The sequence below is a fragment of the Apodemus sylvaticus genome, chromosome 19, assembly GCF_947179515.1.
Source record: "Apodemus sylvaticus chromosome 19, mApoSyl1.1, whole genome shotgun sequence".
Taxonomy (NCBI): domain Eukaryota; kingdom Metazoa; phylum Chordata; class Mammalia; order Rodentia; family Muridae; genus Apodemus; species Apodemus sylvaticus.
In genome coordinates, this window is record NC_067490.1 from 1965660 (window position 1) to 1985928 (window position 20269).

A 20269-nucleotide genomic window follows, 5' to 3' on the forward strand; every position below is an offset into this window, starting at 1 on the left:
GCATCCTGAGTGCTGGGTGTCTTATATTGGGTTTCAGTGCTGTGAAGAACACCATGACCAAGTCAAGTCTTCTAATCCCAAACATTTAATAGAGGCTGGCTTACAGGTTCAGGGATTTAGTCCATTATAAGAGGAAGCATGACAGTGTGCAGGGAGACATGGTGCTGGGGGAGCAGAGACTTCTGCATCTGGATCCAAAGGCAGCCAGGAAGAGGCTCTCATTCCACACTGGGCAGAGCAGGAGCATAGGAGACCTCAAAGCCCAATCCCACAGTGACACACTTCCCCAACAAGGCCACGCCCACTTCCACAAGGCCACACCCACTAATAATGCCACTCCTTGTGGGCCAAGCTTTCAAACACATGAGTCTATGGGGGTCACCTATTCAGTCCACCACACTGGGATTGAAGGCCTGTGTCGCCACATCAGCTTTAGTTAGTTTTTTATTACTGTGATGAGACACTGTGACCAAGGCGACTTATAGAAGAATGTGTTTAATCTGTTCTCTAGTCTGAGAGGGTTTGAGTCCATGATGGCAGAGGAAAGGTGGGGTGGACAAACAGCCATGAGCTCACAATTTGATTTGCAAGCAACAGGTTGAGACCCTGGGAACAGTGAAAGTCTGTAAACCCTTGTCTCACCCAGTGCCCATCTTCCAGCCATGCCACGCATGCCAATCCTTTCTGAACAGCTCCAACAGCTGGATTTGAGGTATTCACTCCTATGAGCCTGTGTGGCTGTTCTCATTCAAACCAGCACAGCGTTCACTATGGGATGTAAGAGGCCAGCAGGGTCCAGATACGTGTCCAGTGCAGTCTGTACAGAAACACCCTCAAACAGGGGACTCTGCTGAGTTAGCATCTCCCCTTTGCCTCTGTCTCCTCCTGCTCAGCCCCTCTCTGTCTCTGTCCCTCGGGCCTCACCCCATCAGTGCCCAGCACCCTCCCTCCTGAGCTCTGCACTGCACTGTCTCTTCCTGAGCCTCTAGTTCTCTCACTGTGCTCAGCCAGCGTGCTGTGGGTCAGCTGTGTGGGTTCCTGATGGAAACATTGCAACAGTGGCTGGGGAGATGGCTCAGCAGCTCCGAGCACTTGCTGCTGTTGCAGAGGATCCAGGTTGAGTCCCATCAGCACATGGCGGCTGTCAGCGTCTGCAACTTCAGTTCCAAGGGATCCAGTGCTAGTGCACCTACACACTCTGATACAAAAATGAGAAAATTTAATGAAAATAAAATAAAACAATATAGTTTTAAAATGCTCCAAAGCTCTCTTTCTTTCTCCTACCTTATTAGAGTGTGAGGCCAGGTGCTAAGGACACGGGGCTGTTTAGAAAGCACGCTACCACTAGCCAATGAAGCCAGCTCTGGAGCAGTAATGAAATGTATGATTCAATAGACTGTACCTAAATGACAGTTTGAAAAACAGCATAAAATTAAAATACAGAAGATATTTCATTTTTTGGGCCTACTATGTACAATGGGTCACACTTGAGCCTGAGTGTTGCTTTTTGATTCCTGTGAACAAGGAAAATTTTGCTCAATTGCTTGAATGGTAACCTGTAACAGACCATGACATCCCAACATCCAGAGCCTTCCTGCAGGAAGTGATGTCACCTTTCCCATCTTCTGTCAGCCCCTGAAGTGGCTGACAGAACAAATAACCTGCTACTAACAACAATTCAGTTGTTGGCCAGGCATTGTCAAGACCCTCAGGGCCGGGCGGTGGTGGTACATGCCTTTAATCCCAGCACTTGGGAGGTGGAAGCAGGCAGATTTCTGAGTTCGAGGCCAGTCTGGTCTACAGAGTGAGTTCCAGGACAGCCAGGGCTACACAGAGAAACCCTGTCTAGAAACAAACAAACAAAACAGCAAAGACACCCCTCAAAATCCTGGGTCCAATGTGGTCCTGGTGACCCTGTCTTAGTTTTCCCATGGTGACCAAGTCAGTTCTATCAGTCAACTGTGTCTCAAGAGAGGGAGGGACTCCCAATCCCCAGTCCTCAAGGGATTGAAATGAAAAAGCCAATTAGATAAGACTGAAACATGGCTTCAGCCTGTACTGAGGCTGAAGCAGTTTCATTATCTGCTTTTATATCATTCTAGGTACACCCAAAACACATGGTCACTCCTTAGATAAAAGACAAAGTAATCAAGCAAAGTAGTGACATGCCAGGAGCCATTCTCACTTAGATCTCTGTCACACCAACTCCAGTGTCATCTGTGTGACATGACAGTACGTCATTAAGGTGGATGGGAGAAAAATGCCCCTCGGGGCTAGGCTCCCTGGAGATCTCTGGCAGTGTGCCCACCTCTGGCCTTGAAAAGGGCCTCGATGTTCTCCAAGGATACTGCGCTTCCTGGCTTATAGGTTCTGCACTGTGTCTTTCTTCTTCCTATTCTTAATTCTTTATACAGCACGACCCCAGCCTACAAGCTGGTTAATTGATAAAGGAGAACTTGGTATTCTGGTTGAAGGAAAAGAGGATGTGGCGATTACGCCCACTGTTTCCAGTCCTAAACTCGATGAACTCATGTTGAACCTTAGTGAAAGAAGGTCTTGGAATGCTTTTCCTCAGGGTCTGTTTTATTATTAGCCTTAGCAAAGGTAGTGCACAAAGAACAGAGACATTAGGGAATGTTATGAATAGTTTGTAGCAGGAATAACACAGTAGAAGAAAGTATAGGACTACTGGTGAGTTATTGCTTTGTACAGGTACTTATGATAAAGTAGATAATAGATGGGTAAAAGCAATGAAGGACAGAAGATCCTATCGTATTCTTTAAATAGTAGAGATAAATTAGTGTGAGTTAGACCACCTCGGTGCCTGCTGTCCAGGGCAGTACCGAGGGCTCTTGTCATGAATATGTGCTCATTCTTAAAGCATTTTGACTTTTGATGGCACAAGACGGCTAATGGCATAAAAATTGGCCCGAAGACCCAGGTTCTCCTATCGATTATTAACACAACTTTAAGTAACCACAAGTTAGACTCGAACACCATGTGTCTAAGGTTTTTTATCTGCTTTTGATCATGGTTCATAGAGCAAGAGTTCCTGTGGGCATCATGTTATGTTTGTTGGGGTTTTGTCTAAGCTCCACCCCACACCTACCTGGCAATGGCCAGGTATGCCCTGCCCTAGAGATCTGGCCCACTATAAGAGGGGCTATTTGCCCCTCCTCTCTCTCTTTTTGCTCTCTGCTCTCCCACATACTCTCACCTCTCTGCCCCTGGGGCTCTCCCCCCCCCCCACGTGGTCATGGCCGGCTTCCACTCTCTCTCTCTCTCTCTACCTCTCTCTCTCTACCACTAACTCCCATCCCCTATTCTGAATAAACTCTATTCTATACCATGTCTGTGTGTGTGTGGTCCCTCAGGGGCAGAGGTGCCCAGGCAAGGGCCCGCCTGGACACCTTCCCCCACGCCGCCTAGCCACACTCACCTAACCCCTATACTCCCCCCTTTAAGCCTCATCATCCTGCTGAATCCTTCATTGGTGCCTGCTGAATCCTTCATTGGTGCATTTGTTTACTTACTGTTCTAATTAAGATGGAAATGTACCTTGTTTAGCAATTGTTTGAGTGTTTCTGGAGGTGTGCCAACCTTGATCTGTTCCTCAATATACTATAAATATGCCTGACTAAAAAGTAAAGTTGCGCCGGGCAGTGGTGGCACACACCTGTAATCCCAGCACTCTGGGAGGCAGAGGCAGGCAGATTTCTGAGTTCGAGGCCAGCCTGGTCTACAGAGTGAGTTCCAGGACAGCCAGGGCTATACAGAGAAACCTTGTCTCAAAAAAAAAAACAAATCCAAAAAAAAGAAAAGAAAAGTAAAGTTGCAGCAGATTCAAACTGCCATCTAGTGTGTCTGTCTGTCATTACCTTGCCACACCTGTGCCTTCCTGAATGCCAAAGTCCTGGTTTTCCTATGGTCATAACTCCCCCGGCTGGGTCAGCTGGTGGCAGGTGGCGCCTTCGAACAGGGACTCTTTGGACAAGTAATCTTTCTTCTTCTTTTCTCTTTTCTTCAAGGTAACGGGTCTGGCTCTCGCCAGGACACTGCAGGTTCGCCGGTAAAGGATCACCGGTTAAGTGCAAGTAATCGTAAGGTGACCTGAGGTGATCTGAGTCGAAGCAGGAACGAATGTTCCTCTGTTTTAAAGCTATGATGGCCAATAGAGATTTAAAGGTCTCGGAACGTACGTGGCTCAAAGAAGCTGTAAATAGAATGATGCCTCCCTCAGAAGGTACTGAGATACTCCTTAAGCAATTAGCTTGAGAAAATGCTAACACTTTGTGTCAAGACCTCATAAGGCCTATCAGAAAAACAGGAACAGTGCAGGACTTTATAAAAGTCTGCGTAGATGCCTCACCAGCCGTAGTGCAAGGAATGGCCTATGCTGTAGCTATGAAAGGTCAGAAATTCAGCGCCTATGTTAAGCAAAAATATGGAGGAGGAAGAGACTCCTCCAGTTCCACTTGTTATAAGTGTGGAAAGAAAGGACATATGCAAAGACAGTGTCCTGGAGAAAACAATGGGGGTAACAAGAAAAGAGGATCTCCTTCAGTAGTGTGCCCTTGGTGCCAGAAGGGCAGACATTGGAAAAATGAATGTAAATCCAAGTTCCACAAGGATGGAACACCCCTTACAGGCGAGAAGAAGGAGGAAAACTCAAAAAACTAGGTCAGGGGCAACCTCTCAGCCCTGGAATTGAAAGAGAGGACCAAGATAAAGGTACTAAAGAAAAGTGTGCCCTTAACCCTGAGGCACCAGAATTTACTATTCATGATCTGCCTAGAGCTACTCCAGGTAGTGCTGGGTTAGATCTAGCTTCCTGTGAGGATGTCATTTTGTCATCCTGGGAAGGAGTTACCTTGATCCCAACCTCAGTGATAGGGACATTACCACAAAGAATAGTGGGACTTATAACTGGGTGTAGTTCAAACTATAAAAAGAATTTTGAGGTACTGCCAGGAGTGATTGATGGAGACAGCACTGGAGACATAAAAGTGCTGATGAGACCTGTGAGAGAGACAGTACAGATGCATAAAGGACAGAGAATAGCACGACTTCTCTTGTTGCCATATCTTAAACTGCGTGACCCTGTGTTAAAAGTAAATAGGGGACAAGGACAGTTTGGATCCACTGATGTAGTAGCCTGGGGCCAAGATATTGGGGCCCAGAGGCCTTTTAAAATGGTAAGGATTAATGGAAAATTGCTTCAGGGTCTCTTAGACACTGGAGCCGATAGAACCTGCATAGCAGGAAAAGACTGGCCTTCTGCTTGGCCTTGTCAGAGGACTTCCTCTTCCTTGCTAGGATTGGGAATGGCCTCGAATGTAGCTCAGAGCTCCAACCTCCTTAGATGGGAGTTGGAAGGTGAAACAAGAATGATTCAGCCTTACGTCATTCCCTCTTTCTCTTTATGGAGAAGAGACATTATAGAAGACATGGATCTAAAATTGGTGTCATCTGATAATTTGAATGATCAGCATTTTTCATAGGGGCCACTGGGAGCTTGTTACATGCAGATCAAATAAGTTGGAAAGCAGAGGAGCCTGTGTGGCTCAATCGGTGGCCCCTGACAGAAGAAAACATACAGGCTATAGAACAATTGGTGCAAGAACAATTAGATAAAGGGCGTATTGAAGAAAGCACCAGCCCTTGGAATACACCAATCTTTGTTATAAAGAAAAAATCAGGGAAATGGAGATTGTTACACGATCTGAGAGGGGTTAATGCAACTATGACAGATTTGGGTGTTTTGCAGACAGGACTTCCCTCTCCTGTGGCAGTGCCTAAAGGTTGGAATATAATTGTAATTGATTTATAAGACTGCCTTTTTACTATAAAATCACATCCTGAGGACTGTAAAAGGTTTGCATTTAGTGTTCCATCAGTTAATCTAAAAAGACTACATAGAAGATGTCACTGGAAAGTTCTTCCTCAGGGTATGAAAAATAGTCCTACATTGTATCAAAAGTTTGTGGATCAGGTTTTAATCAAAGTTAGAGAGCAATGTTCAGATGTGTATTTGATTCATTATATGGATTCATTATATATTGATAGCTCATCCTTCCAAGGAAATGACTGAACAGATTTTAGAATATACTATTGAACAACTGACAGCATTTGGTCTGGTTATTGCTCCAGATAAAGTTCAAAAGAATAGACTTTTGAATTATTTAGGACAATTAATATATAATGATTTTATCAGTCCACAAAAGGTCTCTATAAGAGTGTATAAATTACAATTGAATGATTTTCAAAAATTATTGGGGAATATTAATTGGATAAGATCTTATTTAAAAATCACAACCAGAGAATTAAGTCCTCTCTTTCAGCTACTACGAGGGGAAGCTGATCCTAAATCTCTTTGTGTTATGACACCAGAAGCTATTAAAACTCTTGGTCTGGTGGAAGAGCAATTAAATAAAGCAAGAGTGAAACAAATTTTATATAATAAAGAACGGGATTTAATCATATTTAGACCAACTCCCCCGAGTCATGTGAAAGGCCCTGAGACCGGAACCTGGAAAGGCCGGATGCTTTAATTTCCTCTGGGAGGGGATATGCTTATGTGTTCCCACAGGATGCCGACTCCCTAGTCTGGATCCCAGGTGGCTATTGAAGCAGCAACAAAGAAAATGAAAGCAGGAGAGAAGGAAGACTGAAGTGAAACTACAAAAGCTTTTACTGGCTCCCAGGAACTGCCTACATGGACTCAGCTGAAGAATCTGACAAGAGAAGCTGTAGAGTTGTGACTGCTCAACAGCAGCTGCAGACTCTTGAATTTGTTTTCCTTGCATTCTATGATTAATTGTTATGCATGCAGACTTACTAATTGTGTGGATTCTGGCATAGATAAACATATGACAGCCATGATTTTGGTGAAGCATCCTGCATATGTCATGTTGCCAGTAGATTTAAAGGATAAATCATGGTATGAAAATACAGCTATACAGACTTTAAAGAAGTTGCAAGAATTAATAAGATCAAAGAGATTTGTGGCTGCCCTTATCCTAGGGATCTCAGCATTAATAGCCAGACTCACTACATTTGCCATCTCTACTGCTGCCTTGGTTCAGGAAATGCATACTGCACAATTTGTCAATGATATGAATAAGAATATCTCATTGGCCTTGTCAGAACAAGCACTGATAGACAGAAAGTTGGAGTCAAAGATAAATGCTTTAGAAGAGGTGGTCTTAGCTTTAGGACAGGCTATAGTAAATATTAAGACCAGGATGGAGACTCGATGCCATGCTGCCTTTCCGTATATCTGTGTTACACTTTTACCTTATAATGCTACTGAGCAATGGGAAAGGGTGAAGAATCATTTACAGGGAGTTTGGGCAGATTCTGAGATTACTCATGACATGGAGATATTGCAGAGGGATATTGCAACAATTAGCAAAGCACATCTAGATAATACCCAGCTTGACTCATTGGCTAAAGGACTGGAAGCAGGAATCAAATCTTTGAATCCTCTAGATTGGGTACAATATTTTGTCTTAATTGGAATATTAATATTAATTGTGATTATTATGGTCGTGCTGTTATTTCCTTGCCTCTTCAGACTTGTGCTGAAGTCCATTTACACGATGAAGCGAGATCTGACAGAGCTGCGTCTTAAAAACAAAAAAAAAAAAACCCGGGAACTGCCACACCAACTCCAGTGTCGTCTGTGTGACATGACAGTATGTCATTAAGGCGGACGGGAGAAAAATGTCCCTTGGGGCTAGGCTCCCTGGAGGTCTCTGGCAGTGTGCCCACCTCTGGCCTTGAAAAGGGTGGTGTGCCAATCTTGATATGTTCCTCAATATACTATAAATATGCCTGACTAAAAAGCAAAGTTGCAGCAGATTCAAACCGCTCTCCGGTGTGTCTGTCTGTCATTACCTCACCGCATGCACCTGTGCCTTCCTGACTACCAAAGCCCTGGTTTTCCTATGGTCGTGACTCCCCCAGCTGGGTCAGCCTGTGGCAGATCTCCGATGCCAGGAGATCTCGATACCAGGAGTCATTCTCACTTAGATCTCGATGCTAGGAGCCATTCTTACTTAGATCTCAAAACCCCCTCCTCTTGAAGCTCATCTGTGGATAGGTTACTATAGCAACTCCTTTCCACTTCACCTCCTCATGACCCCCTTTATCGTGCCAAGATTTCCTGCAGCAATAGCCACCTTTTCCCAGAAATTATGATAAACTGTTTCTAAGAAATGATGCCAGCCCCTGAGATTGTCCCCCTTTACCCCTCCCTACACCTTGCTTGTTTCCCTTTAAATTGCCTTGTATAAAAATTAAAATTTGAAAGCTTGATCAGAATATTGTCTTGTTGTCCATCTCTCGAGCCTCTTGTCTCTCGCCTTCTCTTAGGTGGTCCGGGGACCCTGTTGGCTGTCATGAGTGTCGGGACAGTAACAAACAGATCACATAAGATAGTAATCAAGCAAGGTAGTAAGCCAAAAGATCACACAAGGTAATAATTAAGAAAAGCATTAAACAAAGCCCCTTCCATGTGATTGCTGAGAACCAAGCCCTGGTCCTCTGCAAGAGCAGCAAGAGCCCTGAACTGCTGAGACAACTCTTGAGTTCCTCCAAACTGCTCTTTAAATAATTATCTTATTGTGTGTAAACAGTCAGTATTTTGTTTGAGAAATCAAGTCAAGTTCAAATAACAGTGTGAGGAGTAGATCTTTTTACACTTTACATTTCTCCATGTCCCCTTCTTGTCCACTTTGTTACAAAATCACTGGATTTTCCTGTCTCCTTTGTTTAAGCATCATTTTGGCTGAATTATATGCAGGTAAAATTCCTGTGTCACTGATGCACAGAAGAGATGTTATATTCAGGCTGGAAGGCTGGCTCCTTGGTTAGGGACATGCACTGCTTCTCTAAAGTATCCACGTTTGATTCCCATATCTCTTATCAGGTGTCTCAGAACTGCAACTCCGGTGCCAGGGATTGAACACCTGTGACCACTGTGGGCTCCTTCACTCACATGCACATATCCACACAGACATGTACATATATAGTTAAAAATAATCAAGAAAAAGGAACTGTTATATCTACTGTCTTGAGATACTATGGACATTCAGGCTTGCTATGAGTGTCCCTACAAATAGAATTTAAAGCTTTGACAAATATTTATGTATTTTATTTTCTGTATGGGAGCGTTTTACCTGCATGTAGGTGTGTGCAGCACACGGTGCCTGCTGCCCTAGGAGGTCAGAGAGGACATCAGATCCCCAGGAGCTGTACAGGTTGTGAGCAGCCTTGTGGGTGCTGCTCCAGGGCAAGGGAGGGACAGGAGTTGAGCTGCAGGAGAGGGTGGGGTCTGTAGGGAGCAGAGTGAGGCCCTCATGCACCCCTGTCTTAGTGAGGGTTTCCATTGCTGCATAAGACCCCTTGACCAAAAGCAACTTGAGGAAGAAAGGGTTTGTTTCACTTTACGCTTCCACATCACAGTCTATCATGGGAGAGATTCAGGGCAGGACCTTGAGGGAGGACTCTAGAGGGAGGAGCTGAAGCAGAGACCAGACCAGTGCTACCTGGCTTGCAGCTCCTGGCTTCCTCAGCCTGCTTTCTTATACAATCCATGGTCACCAGCCAAGACCACCTCCAGTGGGCTGAGCCCTTCTATATTGATCATTAATAATAATTTTAAAATGCCCTATAGACTTTCCTAAATGCCCCTGGACGGAGGCATTTTCTCAATTCAGGATTCTCTCCCCAAATACAACACAGTCTGTGTTGAGTTGACAAAATGCAAACAGCATGGCCTCCTGGTGCAGGGTCACTCAGTGAGAGCTGAGGGAGGAGGATGGGTATGGGTTCCTCTGCCTGACCTGGAGACAGGGCCCTGCCCTGTGGATGGAGGACCCATGGTAAATCAGTTGGAATGCACAGAATGGGAACACAGTGGGATCAACTCCATTCCTGTCCCTCAGTACCAAGGACCTGTCTCTCCCCTGCCTGGTGGTTGCTGCTGCTGATATAATCACAGGGGAGACTGTTAAAGTCAGGGCCACTGAGGAGAGGGGAAGAGAACATTTTCTTCCCTCAGAGCAGGGTAGTCTGATTTTTGAGGAACTGAGGAGCGGTAGGTAAGTAGTTGATAGATATACAGACAGACAGGTGGACATAGAATTAAACAGGCACGAGAAGACGCACTCTTCCACTCTTTGGACATTTACTATTTCCCTTCTTGCTCAGACTCCATGCAGCTTCAGGTCCTGCTCCAACAGACAGCTGCCCAGCTGGGGAAACATTCAGGGCTGACCGTGTGGGACTTGCTAGGGTTCTTGCATGGATCAGAGGACTAAGGGATTTTGCAAAGATCACACCACACAGCAGACTTCATGTGAGAGGTTTATTGGGGGTAGACAGTGAGTGGAAGAGAAAGATCTGGGCTGGATAAGGGTGCACACAACTTGTGGCCACAGTGGAAATGTGTCACATTTGGTGGCTTCTGGCATTGAAAGGCTGAAAGCAGGCTGGTTCTGGAATGTGGGTGGTCATTGGTTGACAGACATCCATTTGTCTTATTTATTGTATAAGGTGAGAAAATAGGAAGGGGTGACTGGTGGGGCAGAAATGGGGTCACTGAGCTCTTTAGACTGCTTCCTGTTGTCTGAGGGTGTCAACATCTTTGAAGACCCAAGAAAGCTGGGATGCTGTCTAGGTTCAAGATAAGCATGCTGTTCCCTCCCTGTCCAGGCTCTGCAGGACCATCTGCAGCTGGGGAATGCAGATGTGTTTTTAAGTTGAATTGTCATGGGGCAGGTGCTTTGAGGCTGTCTGCCATGCAGGGTTTGAGGAAACACCTGGAGCGAGCATTTTACTGAAGCATATGTGTATATAAGGATCAGAGGGTAAAGTTCAGGAGGTTAGAATAATTCTTTCTTCCTTAGGTGAACATTTTAAACTTTTAGGCCCATTAGCTGGGTGGGGGTGGGGCATCCCAAGATGACAGAGAGGAAGAGGAGACCCCACCCTCAGGAATAATCTGAACAGGCAGGAGATGAATCAGGCTGTTGGTTGACAGTACTCATCTGGAGCCCATTTGCCTGTGAGAGGTGGATTCAAGTAGATTCTTTGAAGCTTAAAAGAATTTTTTAAGTTTACAAAATTAGACATTTATCATTTATAACATTTATCATTTATATCATTTAACATTTATAACATTTAGATACATTGTGTAATCTGTACTGAACTTCACGTTGTAGAAAAGGCAGCAGACTCAGGCCTTTGAGTCACAGTAAAAGCTTGGGGACCCAGAAAAGGAGTTTGGAGGTAAAAGCATGAACATTCTGTCCTCTTTCCAGAACACTGCGTGTATACAGACTGGACAGGCGTTTTTAGCTCAGAGAAGCACTTTTAAGTCTATTCTTAGAAGGCAAACATAAGAAATTCATAATCTTGAGCTTGTGACGATGATAATAGCAATCACTGTTTATCATAGCCAGATCAATAACTGATCAGAGCTCCACTGATTAATGTTAAAACTCTGACCTTCTTAGATCTTAATGTAACAAAAGCATAGCAAGGGAAGAAAACTGAAGCATTTTTCATTTTTACATACACCTTAAATCACTTTTTTATACCTTTACAAATTACATTACACACCTTAAAACACCTCCTTAGAGCTTTATAAATTGCATTTAAAACACTTTTTAGACCTTTATAAGTAAGTTACATTCACAGATCTCAAAGCTCACTATTAAGATCATTGCAATTTACTTAATGTTTCATATCCTTAGAACTTACATAAGCTTTACCATTTTTTTCTATCCAAGTATTCACCACAAGACACAGGTGGCTGGGTCCTGAGAGCAGTCACAGTTAAACAACTTCCTTTACAGAATTACATTGAAATCTGCTGTGTGCTTTATCTCTTCTTAGAATCTGGTAACAATGTGTCAGTGTCTGGACCTAGTAGCAACTCTAGGAAAGTGTCTCCTGATTTTCACACATGAAGAGAACTGAGAAGCATCTGGAGCCTGTGTTGTTGCTGCTGTTAAACTGACAAAGCTCTCCCTGGTCAGCACCATCAGAGATCTGCGAAGGATGAATTTCACCTGAGCAAGCAGGAAGTACAAACTAAGCAGCTTCCAAATCTATTAAAAATGACAGACTTATCTGTTACCTGGATGTGCTCCTGAGAGTTCAACAGAAAAAAATCGCATCCTATATTTGAGAAACCTTGAAAAGAGACCGGAAAGAAGGAGAAACAGAAATCAAAACAGTAGCATGAGACAGGGAGAACCCAGGGCAGCTTGAACACTGCATCATTAACAGATAAAACAAATGGATGGGAGGAAATACAGTGACTTATCTTGTGCACCCACCCAGCACACTGAAGGATCCCCAGTTGAGTCTCTTACCTTTCCTCCTGGGCGCTCCTAATCCTGGGGACAGGATGAAGATCTTGGCTTCCCTGTGTCCTTGTGATCACAGACTCTCAGCATGTGCTTCATAGTGACAGAGCAGAGCCTGGAGTGACACAGCCATGGAGGGACTCCATCAAAGATCACAACACACTGAGCCCACCTGGGCACAGTCCTGTTCACACTCAGCTCCCACTGCCTCATCGTGTCCTCCAGATACACACAGCACAGTGACTCAGATTCTGGAAGGGTCTCCATGTGCCATTTATTTCTTAAAAAATAACTCTTCAGTATTCTCAATCCATGAAATTAACAAGCAATCAACCTTCAGGTCAAGATGTGAGCAATCAAGTTCACATTCAGATTCTTATTCTCTGTGTGGAAGTGAGGACCTGCAGCTCAGGGCAGCATGGAGCTGACAGGATGCAGATGTCCCCCAGTGTGTGGCTGTACCAGGAAGGTTGGCTGTGGAAGGGAACACAGGGCAGTGCAGGGACAGGGTCCTGTGTGCAGGGCAGGCTGGGCTCCACAGTTCTTCACATTGAGCCCATAGGCTCACAGGGAACATCAGACACTGTTGTCTAAAGAGAACTGAGGGCTCCGGTGTCACAGGAGAGACCTGAACACACTGGCTGTCACTCAGTCCACTCCAGGCAGCTGTCTTCATGCTAGAGAATGAGAGTCATGAACCATCACTGTGAAGTCAACATCCCAACAAACCACAGCTCACGGGGATTCTGGGGGATTCTGGGAGTCCCTGAAACCCAATCATGTCCACATTGCCCCTCCCCAGTCAGACCCAACAGTGTCACCTTTACAATCTGGGAGAGACATATCAGAGCTCTGGGAGCTGTCACTGCCTAGGGTAAAACAAAACATATATGTATATATATACATATACATGCATGTATACATATATGTACATGCATGTATACATATCACAGTACAACTCAGGCCCCCAGAAGATGTCTCTGGAGAAGCTATTATGGATTCCCAGAGGTCCCACCATCTCCAGCTTCACTCCAATGTCCCCAGGACAATCCTGTCCCCCACACTAACCTGGAGCTGGAGCATAGTCTCCTCTTTGTCCACTTGTGAGAAGGAAAGCTGTGAGAGTTCAAGGAAGATCTTGACACTAGGAAGTTCCCAGAACTGACAGCAGAGCCAGGTGGAGACAGTAGCAATGTGGGGTGTGGCTGTGTTTCCCATTGATGGGCAGAGCACACTTCTAATGGAGGCTGAGAGAAAACCCAGACCCTGCCCCTTCCTACTTCTGTTTCTCATCATCATCATCACAAAACCCACCACAGCTCCAATGATGGCCACAGCTCCAAGGACAACCAGAACAGCAATGATCACCATGTTGGAGTTGGTGGATGGAGGAGGCTCTGGGAAGGACAGACACAGGAAATGAAGGTGAGGGTCATGACCCCAGCTCTCAGCCCTGACCTGCTCAGGGTCTGCAGAAGGCTCCAGCTTTCCCTGACCCCAGCTCTGCACCCACACCCTCCTTACCCTATCTCAGGGTGAGGGGCTCAGACAGCCCCTCATGGTACACATGGCATGTGTAATTCTGCTCCTTCCCAAGAGGCACCACCACAGATGCCCACTTCTGGAAGGTTCCATCCCCTGCAGGCCTGGTCTCCACAAGCTCCATGTCCTGGGTCAGCCCCTCCCCATTCAACTGCCAGGTCAGGGTGATGTCAGCAGGGTAGAAGCCTAGGGCCCAGCACCTCAGGGTGACATCACCTTCAGGTCTGGGGTGACGGGTCACACGTGCCATTGGAGGATCAATGTGGAAGATGTAAGAAATCACACAATTAACAAGAGAAACTGAAATCTACACAAGACTCATAAATCAATGATGACACTGAACTATATGTCTGTTTGACACTTCAACTGTCATTGCCCTAGTGACCTGCAGGCAGAGCTGGTCCCCTGAGCACAGAACTGCACATGTTCCTGGGGGACTCAGAAGCTAAGAGAGAATCCACATGAGCCAGTGGGTCAGCAGGGTCGTTCTTATGTGATGTTCTATATCATGAGATATGTGGTCACAGAATGGAAGATGGAATGGAAAATAAGTAATTTAACATGTGTTTGAGTTCAAATCAAAATTAGAAAGTAGGGCCATGTGCTACTGGAAGGGTGCCACCACTGAGACTCAACCCTTGTGGTCATCTTGCTGACCAGCATAACTGTCAGTTTACGTGAACAGCCACTACACAGTGTATAGCAGAAATGTGGTGAACCTCTGACACTCAGCCAGAGAAAATGAATCCCAGGCCCTGCCTCTGTGGTGACAAGGTACAGGTGTGTGACACAGGATCCCTGGAGTGTGCTGTGGACCCCAGTGCAGCACTCACTGAACACAGTGGGCTCACAGGGTGTGAGGATCTTCCCTCTCACTCCAGCCCTGGATTCAGAAGACCCTGTCTCTCAGAGTCCAATTCCTGATTCACTAGAGGAACACTGTAACTTATGGGGCAGAGGAAGAGCAGGAGGCTTCTGGATGTTTAATTCTGACAGGAAACAGTCTAAGTTCACAAATAATCTCTCCTTTAAAAAGAACCCTGAATCAACTTGTGTAATTATCCAGGTTAGCAATTTTCCTTAGACCTATGGAGACTGATACAAATGATAATACAAGGACATGGAGAAACAGGATCACTCCAGTGCAGGCAAAAACTGACTAGAATCAAAATAATGCCTTCAAAAACAAAAAGTAAAGAAAAAAGAAAGAAAGAAGAAAATGAAAGGAGAGAAAAAACAAAAAGAAATTCCACAATTTATATTCCTCCAGGGTACCCCATAAGGGCTCCTACGACCACTCACCACTGTAGGAATAGATAGCATTGGATTGTGGAAGGGATGCAAACCCCACAGACAGGGAGGGATCTGCAAGAATGTACTCTTTGGAAAGTTCTAGAAACTGGGAGAACCAGCCTAGTGTAGGGGAGAAAACAGGAAGTGCAGAGCAAGCAGCTTCCTTCTGAAGCTGTGGGAATGGCAGAGATGGCTGCCTGGACAGTCACCCAGGGCTCTTCTGCAGTGCTGGGGCCTCCGTCTTCAGGCTTCTCACCCAGTATGTGACAGATGTTTTTGTGAGGCAGGAATATTGAAGAACTTACCCAATTTGTCTTGGCAAAGCTTACCAGCCAAGCTCAACTTCCTCCGTGTTCTGCCTGTCCACTGTTAGGACAGCATGCAGTCTGCAGTTGAAACAAGGGCAGGTGTTTGGCTTGTGCTTAGCTTTGCCACATTTGAAGCAAACTCCATATGGAGATTCTTCAGTGCCCACCATCCTCTCTGAAGTAGAAAGGGTGCTGCAGGCACAGTCCTGCCTCACTGCTGTGGAAAGCCTCGTGTTAATAAAACAGTTTGAACGCCATAACCTGTCAATCTCTGAAATTTTAAAAAATCACTTCTGTATCTATAGTACATCAGAATAGGTAAATATTGCTTATTTCTAGCTATCTGTTCAAGTTTGAAAACATCTACAAGAGTCTAAAGAAAGCTTATGCCTGTAATTAACAAAGTCTAGTACCTAACTTGTCCATACATTTGATTGACTGATTACCCACTCACATTTCTTAATTATCTTGAACTGTTTGCAATAGTTTCTTTCAAGGACTAAAACTTTACATTACACTTTAAAATGAGTTGCATGGGTAAAATATCTTAAACAAGAGTTGAAGCATGTATACAGTATGTTGTAGCAAAACGTAAGCTTTAATTTCTCTCAATATACAAAATCTACACCAATGTAAAATATATGAGACTAATACTTGTTTCTCTTTAGTGTAAAAGCAGATTCAACAGTCTACCCTTTATCCTATGGTTCCTTTAGAGTCCTGATGTGGAAATTTCTAGTTTCTTTGGAAAGTTATATCAAATGATGGATTGCTGGGGCACACACATGAAAGAGTGTTTGCTGAAGCAGACACAGGTAAGAGGATGTTTTGCTGAAGCAGACACAGGTGAGAGGATGTTTTGCTGTAGCAGACACATGAAAGGACCTGTGATGAAGGAGTATGAATATGACCTCACTGACAGTCGGGATGAGCACTGAGCTTTGGTTTGGTTTCCTCTGCCTTGCTAGTGTTCACTAAGGACACACATGGATTGGTTTGCCTTACATAGTTGTTGAGATCCACTCATCTTAACACTGCCATTGAGAGAAACTCCAGAGAACTGCTCCTGAGGTTCCTGTGACTTCTTGGTTGGTGAGCCTTGGGGTTTCTTTAGGATTTAAGAACCATGCTGGTTCAGGCATGGTGGCTGCCTGCCGAGAGGACTGGGCAGCAGCTGCTATTCCTGTGTAGGGTTTGCTATGGGACTGAGCTGCTGACAAAGATTGAGCCCACCTCCAAAGAGCTACAGGTCCACTCCCCCAGTATCCTAATAACTTTTCTCTTCCACTACCTCTTTTGGGTGGTGGGCAAAAGGAGAGGTTGAACATTTGTTAAAGTGGGTTAAAAAAAATTATGCCTACAACCCCCTTTGTTCTTTTCATCCCCTCTCCTGCTTCAACCCTAACATTGCCACACTGCTGAAACCCTTGTCAAGTAGTGTTAGTCCTTGATAATCAAGATTTCAATATATGAGCCTATGGGACCATTCATATTCAAACACAACTTTCCAATCCCCGGCCCCATAAGCTTGTAGCAATATCATAAGGCAAAAATGCATTCAGCCCAACTTAAAAGCCCCATCGTCCATCACAACCTCAACACATTATAAACTTCAAAGTTCTGAGTCTCTTCCGAGACCCATGCAATCCCTAAGCTGTAACCCCTGCAAAATCAAAATCAAAAAGCATATAGATCACATTCTTCCCCCACACCATGACACAGGATGTGCCTCATCATTCCAAGATGGAGGAAAGAGAGCAGTGTGAGGAAATACTAAACCAAAGCAAGACCAAAAATCAGCTGGGCAAACCCCAAACTCTGCATCTCCATGTCTGATGTCAAAGCACTCTTCAGATGTCCAACTCCTGTCAGCTTTGTTGACTGCCGCACACTTGTCTCTCTTGGGCCCTTGGTTCCTCTCCCTCTTAGCACCTTTGCTTGAGCGGGGTCCATGAGTGTGACATCCCCAACATCTGAGATCTCCAGTGGGCTCCAGGCTTCACTTTCATAGCTTCACACTGAGGCCTCTCTGGGCCTCCAGGCATGGACACCCTGCCTTACCCCTGACCTCAGTGTCAGTTCCTAGCTGAACAGGGCAGGAGATTCATAATCTTGTTCTTGTATTTTTAACTCTGAGCACTGCAGAGCCATGAGGCTGAAGCTGACAAGCTCTGCTGCTTGCTGGAGCTGCAGCTTTGCCCCTCATTCAAATATGATCTCAACAGCCTGCTGCCTTCGATCGTTTCCTTCACTGCTGAAACTTGAATTCCATTTCAGAAGTTGGAAGCTAAGCTGGTTGGGGTCCTGTCCTGGAGTATGCACTCCCTGTGTTCTGTTGATCACCAGAGATTTTTTTAAATTTTATCTCCATTAGCTCTGGACTTTGCTCCATTACATTTCATGATATTTCTTTTTCCCTCAAACTGTGCGTGTTGTGTTTTTCCTAGACTAGCTGGTCCTTTTCATTATAGATCTTCATGAGAGTAACCACTGATAACCACAGGGCAGACTCAGTACTAGGCTGTCTTCAAATCTCCTCTGTTAATGCCATAAACCCAAAACTCTTCAGTTTATTATCCTTGGCAGATTTTTCAGACAACGGCAAATGCAGCCTCTCTCTCTCTTTTTTTTTTTTTTTTTTTTTTTTGCCAAAATATCACAAGAATTGTCTGTGTGCTACTAGTATTCATCCCCTCTGACACTGCTTGAGTTCACTCCCCCCAACCCCCCATCCCCCACCCCTTTATCCCCCCCCCTCAAACCACCCTCAGCACTCTTTTGTTTCCTCCTACTTTCAGCTTTTCTAACGTGACAAGTACTAACCTATGTCCTGTCATGTGACCTGTTCTTTACCTCTCTCTCACAGCCCTGGCACATCTGTCCTTCCTCATGTCAGACTGGTGAATCCTCCTGCCTCTGATTCTTCTCCCAGAGGCCCTCTCTCAGCCCTGAAGTCCCACCCTTACTCTCCTGTCTAGATATTGCCATCAAGTTAAGCAGGGGACAGCAGTGTTAGTGACTGATGCAGATCACCAAAGGGAAGCTGGACTGTCTCTTGTCTCTCCACAATGGGGATAAGAAGGATCATGTCTGGACTGCAGGAGATCCTTTAGGGCTCCTCTTAGTACCCCCATGTCCTGTGATTAAAGTCAATGGGAAGCTACAAGCCTAATCCAGGCAGGATGACAGAGGGCACAGACCCTTCAGGAATGGCGGTATGGTCACTCCTCCAAGAAAGGAGCTAAGACCTGCTGAGGTGCTGGGGAAAATGGAGGAAATGCAGAATAGGTAGTAAAGTAGTTATAAATACCAGTCAGGAGAACAGGAGATTCACCGCAGGACACTGAAGAGGACAGACACATGAAGCAGAGGAACAGGAACTAACCACAGGGCAGAAAACAGTGTCAAATAAATGGGATGATACATTATGAGCTAGCCAGGAACCAGGCAAAGGTATTTGACCAAGGAATTAGCTTATCAGTCTCAGAGTTCTTATTTCTATAAATGAAGAGGCTTTGTGGAACACAGGTGGGTACCTGCCATGTGACCAGCTGCAGAAATGAGGATTATAACAGACATACATATTTGTATTTGTTTAAGAATATATTTGTACATATATTGCATTATCTTTTCTGTTTTGTTTTTTTCCTTTCATTTTTTTATTTTTTGTTTTTTCGAGACAGGGTCTCTGCATAGCTCTGGCTGTCCTGGAACTCACTCTGTGGACCAGGCTGGCCTCGAACTTAGAAATCTGCCTGCCTATGCCTCCCAAGTGCTGGGATTAAAGGTGTGTGCCACCACTGCCCAGCATCTTTTCTGTTTCTTTGCCATGCAATGTAGCATCAATTAAGAGAGTTATCAAGAGTTGTCATATTTAAAATTGAGATGCTAAAAGAATCTCCCTCAAGAGACACTGCCACTTTTTCTAAATTTATAATACATTTGCGGTTGTACCAGTAATAATTATCTCATGTTTCAATATTATTATGATCTGGTTATTGATTTCATTTGGAAGTTAATCATGACACAAAGAGACATGATTGTGTGTCAAGGTGCTTCTCATGAAATTAAGAAGTGGTGTTTTTTCTCTAACCCAGCTTGCTCCCAAACAATTGACACAGAGAGATTGTGGTTTATTCACTTAGGTTTAAAACAGCCAGGGACATTCCCTTAAGCCACAAATCCTCAGTTTTTGCAGCGTACTGGCTGGTTTTGTGTGTCAACTTGACACAGGCTGGAGTTATCACAGAGAAAGGAGCTTCAGTTGGGGAAATGCCTCCATGAGATCCAGATGTGGAGCATTTTCTCAATTAGTGATCAAGGGGGGAGGGCCCCTTGTGGGTGGTACCATCCCTGGGCTGGTATTCTTGGATTCTATAAGAGAGCAGGCTGAGCAAGCCAGGGGAAGCAAGCCAGTAAGGAACATCCCTCCATGGCCTCTGCATCAGCTCCTGCTTCCTGACCTGCTTGAGTACCAGTCCTGACTTCCGTTGGTGATGAACAGCAGTGTGGAAGTGTAAGCTGAATAAACCCTTTCCTCCCTAACTTGCTTCTTGATCATGATGTTTGTGCAGGAATAGAAACCCTAAGACATGCAGTTTTCACGGGTCCTTATGATCTTCAGGCAGAAACACACCTTCTGAATAAGATTATACCTCAGGCTCCTCCCCTGATTGTTACACAACACCACACTCTCCAGTCACAGTGACATAGACACACATAGACACAGACACACACACAGACACC

General features: G+C 44.9%; 1 protein-coding gene and 1 long non-coding RNA gene across 34 annotated transcripts in view; one reads left to right on the forward strand and one right to left on the reverse strand.

Annotated features, from left to right (window-relative positions):
- The window catches only part of LOC127669409 (H-2 class I histocompatibility antigen, L-D alpha chain-like), a 115208-nt gene that overhangs the window by 45284 nt on the left and 49655 nt on the right, over positions 1 to 20269 (reverse strand). For 6 of the 33 annotated variants that reach the window (XM_052163289.1, XM_052163263.1, XM_052163297.1 and 3 more), the window contains one exon: positions 13009 to 13057. The exons of 12 other annotated variants lie outside the window; for them this stretch is intronic. In XM_052163289.1, coding sequence (XP_052019249.1) covers positions 13053 to 13057 — 5 coding nt within the window. In that variant the 3' untranslated portion in view covers positions 13009 to 13052. Of the gene's footprint in view, positions 1 to 12629; positions 13058 to 13201; positions 13250 to 13689; positions 13778 to 20269 lie in introns of those variants that run through there. 15 more of the 33 variants (XM_052163276.1, XM_052163257.1, XM_052163261.1 and 12 more) reach the window with 6 other exon arrangements.
- The window catches only part of LOC127669438 (uncharacterized), a 79045-nt gene that overhangs the window by 9517 nt on the left and 49259 nt on the right, over positions 1 to 20269 (forward strand). The window lies entirely within an intron of this gene.